Source organism: Nasonia vitripennis (assembly GCF_009193385.2).
Source record: "Nasonia vitripennis strain AsymCx chromosome PSR unlocalized genomic scaffold, Nvit_psr_1.1 chrPSR_random0004, whole genome shotgun sequence".
NCBI lineage: Eukaryota > Metazoa > Arthropoda > Insecta > Hymenoptera > Pteromalidae > Nasonia > Nasonia vitripennis.
The window spans coordinates 162616-169243 of NW_022279663.1; the positions used below are offsets into that span (position 1 = coordinate 162616).

General features: G+C 46.8%; 1 protein-coding gene across 1 annotated transcript; it reads right to left on the reverse strand.

Moving 5' to 3' along the window:
• Positions 1–202: 202 nt before the first annotated feature.
• Positions 203–1561, reverse strand: LOC116417973 (uncharacterized protein F54H12.2-like). Its single transcript, XM_031933166.1, has one exon. The coding sequence runs from the start codon at positions 1559–1561 to the stop codon at positions 203–205; it is 1359 nt and encodes a 452-aa protein (XP_031789026.1).
• Positions 1562–6628: the final 5067 nt, after the last annotated feature.

A 6628-nucleotide genomic window follows, 5' to 3' on the forward strand; every position in this document is an offset into this window, starting at 1 on the left:
ATAAATTTTTTATTTATGTCCCGAAGGCCTTGAATATCGATCACGTAGTCCGTCATGATGCTGTTGCTGCTCGAGTACGTTAGGTGGTGGCTGTTTCGAGAGGGATACTAACTGCATACCGTCAGTGCGCTCGCCTTATGAAGCGCGAATCGAAAAAAAACAATTTTTTGTTTGAGGCGCTGCGATCGAGTGTGCGTGCGCATCAAGCGCTAAAATCCGTTATGATTTGGCGGTTAGAGTCGATTTCCAGAACGTTGTCGTACTCTGCGTAAACGATACAGTTGATAGCAGTGAGAAGAGCCGTCTCAAATCTCACCTCTATGCGTATGCTACCCGAGCGCACGAGATTCCAATGTGTGGCACAGTGTGCCGATAAATCAGGAGTGAGATCGAAGGCCGTCAAAAAATTGCCTTTGTAATAGTTGTAGCGATTGATGCCAAAACCTTCGTTGAGAAAATGCACGCCTGTGCCCGTGTAAAGAGTTTGAAAAGCGTCAATGTAGAGTTTGTCGAGACCCGTGAAACGTGGCTGCAAAGGTTTGCTTGGAATTTGTACACCGTCGACGTAGAGAGAAATATAATTTATAGAGAAGTGTTGAAAATTAAAAGGGTTTAACGCGCGGTTTCCGTTGAATGCTTTGTTCTCCACAAAGCCCAAGATTATTCTCTTCGGCAGCTGACCGTGTATAACGTTGTCGATCGAATCGCCCAATATTCCCGAGTGAAGAGTAAACGACTTAACTTCGACTCTCGTTATGGGATATTTAGCCGTGGTTTTCGATAACGCTTGCGCATGAGCCAGTAAAACTCCAGGACTGATTTTTACTCTGCGAACTATGAGTGTAGCTTCTTTGATGCTGAGTTTGAATTTTCCATCGGCTGTCGCGTCCATCAGACAAAAAGCATCCTTACTCCTCACTAGACGTACGCGCATTTCTACGCCATTAATCAGCATTTTATCCTGATTAAAGAGGTCGTGATGCAAATGTCCAATCATGTCAAAGTATCGTCGATTCTGTGTAAAATATTTGCGATTTTCCAGCCCTTTGTTCACGGTAATAGGTGCTGTGGCAGTGCTCACCGCATTAGCTGGTGAATCGAAACCGCCGCTCGTGTCGTCGTACCACAGACTCGCTGTAAGATGTGACTCTTTAGCAGCCGGAGCGTAGTTGAGAAGCGTCTCGATGTACGCTCTGTAAGGATAGGCGTTATTAGGCGGCGAAACAATTTTCTGATTGAAAAAAACGTCAATCTGATTGAACATTGAATGCATGAAATTGTTGATCGGTCCGACTTTAAGGTCTTCGGTCGTTGCCGTAGCCTCGTCAGCGGGTACGATTTTAGCTTGAACATGAAGCATAGTGTGAGCCAGATCAAAGTAATGCTCGCTACCTGCAGGCACGACGAATTCCAATGGTGCGTCGACATCGTCGCTAAGAGACGACACAGGCTTATAATGCAGAAAGCTGCTGCTTTCAATTGACGTTTGAGTGGCTGGTAGCGTGAAAAGATCCAGCTCGCTGGACATGCATTCCGTCGAGTGAGAATGTAAAAATGCCATTTTTACCCCAAACTAAATACGCCTAGGACCAAAAATATCCGTAACACTTCTCAAACTCTGCTGCTGAGTACTTCTCTTTTTAGGCCTCTTCTTCGTTTTTCGCGTGACTCTCTTCTTCCGTCCTGACGTATGTTGTTTGCGTTTTTTGCTAGAGCCGATTGTACTCGATGTACGCGTCTTTCTCAACTGACGCCTTCGATGCATTGCGCGTGATTTATAACCAGAACCTTTCATCATTTCTGCTATCTTTTCTCCGGCTTTTCTCTTCAATTTTTGTCCAGACTCTTTAGTACGATATTTGAACGCCTCCTTGAAATTCGAGCCGTTGTTTGCAACGTCGTCCAACACGTTGATGCCTGTGCGCACAGCCTCTTTGCCCACAGCTCTGGCACCGGAAGCGATGTACGGAAGAATTTTGCGAAATAAACCTCCGAGCCATGCACCTACACCTCGTCCGCGCTGATACGTTGAACCGGAATAGACGTGTCTCACTCCTCCACCGCCTACTTGCTCGTCGTAGTAGCGTATGTAGTGACTCATCGTGACATAGCGTTGCTCTCTCTCTCTCTCTCTCTCTCTCTCTCTCTCTCTCTCTCTCTCTCTCTCTCTCTCTCTCTCTCTCTCTCTCTCTCTCTAGCGATTACGTTTAAAGTGAAGCGTAACCGTCAGCGTTCCATATTCGAATGGTATTCGCACTCCGTGCTGATCCCTTATATCTATGACGATCGAGCGAAAACTGTGATGTAAAAGCGGAATATAATGAGCAGGTGCAAAATGTCTCACGATATTACTGCCAAATTTGTACTTTGCACTGTCCACGGAAACTATACGCAGTAGAGCAGCTTGAGTGTCGCCGACAGTGTGTGGCTCGCATACATCCGTGTACACGTAGAGCTGATCGGGTATAGCTCGGGAAAGCGATGCTGGTCTGTTTCCTAGCGCGACTACACTGCCCATTGACGATGTGACAAAGGTGCCGTTTTTTCGCCGAGTCTCGGAATCTTCGAAACCGAAAATACGGCAAATTTTTTCGTTAAACGTTATCTGATGCTTATCATCGCAGGCACACTTGCGCTGTAGCATGTAGTAGCCCTTTTGAAAGGGTGCAACTTCGAGACGCAGATGATCGTGAAAGGCGGCTGATTTATTTATTTCGTTGGTTAGTTGCTCGATCTTGTCGTAAATACCGTGCGGAAAAAAATGCGTTTCCTGCTTTGCCTTTTCCGACTGTTTAAACGTGTAAAAGGCGTCCGATTCTTGAATGTGCACGACAGTGCTCGGCACGTGAATTTCGACGAGCGCAACGGACCAATTCCCGCTGAGTCTGAGCTCGCGCGAGAGCTGCGTTGTAAAGCAGCTGGTGGCGTTTTCGTTGTAGTACGTCATACTGCTGTTGCTAGGGAGAACTAGGTAAAAATCGTTCTGGTCCATTTTTAAATTTTTTGTACTTCAGAGGCTTTGATCCACGAGTTGAATTTGTCCGGATAGCCAGCCCACTTGACGAGTAGCTGCTTCTTCGAGCCACGACCCTTTGTACGAATTACGCGTTCTATTTTGAATTGCTCAGCAGCGTCCGACATGCGTTTCGTGCCAACGTGAGCGAGCTCCTCGAGATAGAAAAAGCCGTCAATCTCCTCACCGTTCAAATCTTCCAGGATAAACGTTGGTAACTGCTGTCTGTTGGATATGCGCTTAATCTTGAAAACTTCCTCGCTAAAATTTTTTTCGTATCCCTTCTCGAAAGTATTTTTCGTGCGACTAATGCGTACGTAAGATCCGGGCTTGTATTTATTGATTACGCCTGACGCCATCTTTTCGCGATTCTTGTAAGTCGATTGCAGACGAGCTCTTTTCGCTAAATTTTCGCGCGCTTTTGCAGCATTGTAGATGCTCACGTCACAGGGTCGCATCTTTGTACCGCTGTGTTGCGTATGATTGTAAGCCTCGATGATTTTCTGCACCACGTCGATGTAACGTTGCGTGTTATTGCGCGAAAAGTATCGCCACATTCGTTCGCGTATAGTACGGTTTAGTCTTTCCACTACAGCCGCTTTGATATCGGGGTTTCGAACTGTACGGAATTTGATATCACGTTTTTTCAAAAATTCCTGAAACGTCGAGCCTACAAACTCATTACCCTTGTCGGATTGCAAGAGTCGCGGGACGCGACCGTTGCTGCGCTCGAGTATTCGTCCGAAGGCTGCGGTGACGTTGGCTGTAGTTTTATCGCGTAGAGGCTCCAGCCACGCGTGTTTACTCAATACATCCACCACTACGAGTAGGTAACAGTATCCGTCGTTGTGCTCTTTGATCGTGGTTAATTGAAGCAAATCGCACTCCCATACGTCGTCAATGTTGCTCACGTTGTAACTTAATCGCGGAAATTTACGCTTAACGGGTCTGTGAAGAGTATAGGCGTCTTGATTACTAAGCCACTCGTATATGCGTTCTTTCTCCCGCTTGTCAGACGCGCTAAATAATTTGCCTTTTCGATTTACACGCACGAGATTGCGCGCACCCGCGTAACCAGCCTCGTGCGAGACATCGTAGTATTGCTGCTCGTACGATGCCATGCTTAAAAGTTTGCGAGACGTAGCCACTTGTTCTTTGCTCGATTTCTCGTCAAAGCAGGCGATGCCGGTGATTCGCTGCTGCTGCTGCTGTTGCTAGCGTTGTGTATTTCCATCAACGCGTCGATGCTCTCTTTACTAGGCAGTCGTCGTTTCGCTGTATTATTCGGCTCTGTCAAATTTTTACCAATTTTCACTATTTCCGGGTTTCCAATCAGCTTTATCGGTGTGTCGACTGTCTTGATGAATTTGGCGAAAGGTAAACGACCGATGGGCACTTCCGACTGATCCAGTGTTTTTTTCCTGCGTGCGACAACGTCGCTAATCAGCTCTATAATGTTGGAATCTTGTATGGGTCGCCCGTCTATACTGACTCTGCCAGTGCTATCCCACTTGAGACGATCACCGGCAACGGTTTTCCAGTGTTTCAGCAGAAGGCGCGTTTTTTGAGCGTAACTCTTGGGCACGCTGTCGAGTATAATTTCTTCAGTCATTGGTGCCGAGGTGGCCTCTATTTCGTCGACGTCGCGCTCGTAATCGTGTTCAGCGTGACGTTCGGAATCTTTGAAAAACAGATATCGCCGCAGTACTTGTAAATAGTTTAGACATTTTTCACGCTCATCTGTAAATTTATTCGAATGTAGAATCGTGTGCATCTCGGAATCGAGTCTCGAGAGATTGTCGCCGCACGTTTGAACAGAGTTTTCACACGACTCGTTTGGCGGTTGTGCTGCTGCTGCTGCTGCTGCTGGCTGAACGTTTTGCATGCGCGAAAACATATCTTCGGGCACGATAAACATTTTTCTCGCACGATCCATTTTAGTCTTCCGTTGCTGCTGCTGACTTTGAATTGAATAACTTTGAGACAAGAGCCCCGATAATAGGTGCGAGTAGAAGCGGTAAAAAAGCACCACCGTGCTGTACGAGAACACGTTTCTTCTTCTGCCAATCGCTGACAGATTTCTTATTATTGCAAATAGTCAATTTTCTCAGCACGTTTTTGTGCTTTTTGAGTCGTCGTTTATGCGAGTCTTTGATTTTGATCACACCTTGCAAGATATTCAAAGCGCACTCGCATATGCAACGTACGAGTCTCTTGTCGGCTGTGCGTAAAAGAGCCGTGCGTTGTTGGCCGTCCGTGTGACAAAGAGCGTTCAGTACAGCTACTCGTTTTCTGTTGAAATGCTTGTTGTCGAGCGCAGCCACGACGGGTATACAACAGCCAGCCTGTTTCTTCTTCATCGATGTTGTTGGCGCCATAGCTTCTCGCCTACTGTCTATGCCGAGAGCTCTGCACGCCTATTTTGTATTTTCACTTTTTACCGAATTTCGGCACATAGGCGTACTGAATATCGTCGCTTGGGAATATACACGTGCGAACCCTATACTCGTCCACGGCCGCTTGAGTTAGATCGAGAAAAAGATACGAGTGAGGTCCGCGCGTAGCGTCTATGTAAGCCTCCTGCAGAAACCTCGGATCTTCCGGATAAATTTGTCGCGCGAGATGCCGAATCTGAGCTCTGTCGCGAGGATTTTTAAATATAACAAGATACTTTGAATTTAAACTTATGTCGCGCTGAGACTTTCCCTGGTGAAAAATATTCTGCGTCACCAGAAAGACCGACAAATTCAAATGATGAGACGAACGCGAGAACAAATCCAGAACTATATCGTTCGATGATTCTCGCATCAAGTCGTCGAGAATCAGTAATTTTTTCTTTCCCGTATCCACGGAGTAATCGCTTCGCTGCGGAAGACCCTCTCGAAACTCGATAGGTACAGCAGCACTCCCGCCAACTTTGAATTCACTGCGGTACGTCTCTTGCCACTCGGTATAGTAGAGCAGAACCCTGTCGAAGCGAGCATCGCACATCTCCGGCAGATGCTCGAGAAATTTTTTCAGAAACCAGCTTTTTCCAGCTCCTGTCGGTCCTGCTATGCACGCCGTGAAAGGATGCTTCCAACGCGTATCCATCTTATAGACTAAAGCGCTCTCTTCCCGAAAAGCGCTTTTTATTAATATTATTTCTCGATCCCCGGGCGGCGGCGGCGGCGGCGGCGGCGGCGGGCGCGGGCGGGCGCACGGGCCGCGTATACGCGTGTATTCTCGCGGGCCTCGTATACGCGTATACTCACGCGCGGGCCGCTTATACGCGTATACTCACGCGGGCCGCGTATCCGCGTATACTCACGCGCTGGCCGCTTATACGCGTATACTCACGCGCTGGCCGCTTATACGCGTATAGTAGCGGCCGCATCCGCGGACGAGCCGTCTTTACGCGTGCATGTACGGCTCGTATGTAAGCGTGCGATGATGAGTGGATAAAGGAGAGAGAGAGAGAGAGAAGGATCTTATAATTACAAGAAACATTTTAAAATTTTTTTTGTTTTTTTTTATTATAAATATATTAAACATAACGCAGAACAATATTTATTACTTAAAAACTAGTACAAAAACGAAAATTTTAAATTTACTTTTTTTATTTACATACTATAC

What these genes read in the sequence shown, in the direction of transcription:
- LOC116417973 (XM_031933166.1), bottom strand. Translation starts at nt 1,561, where the DNA reads ATGGCATTTTTACATTCTCACTCGACGGAATGCATGTCCAGCGAGCTG.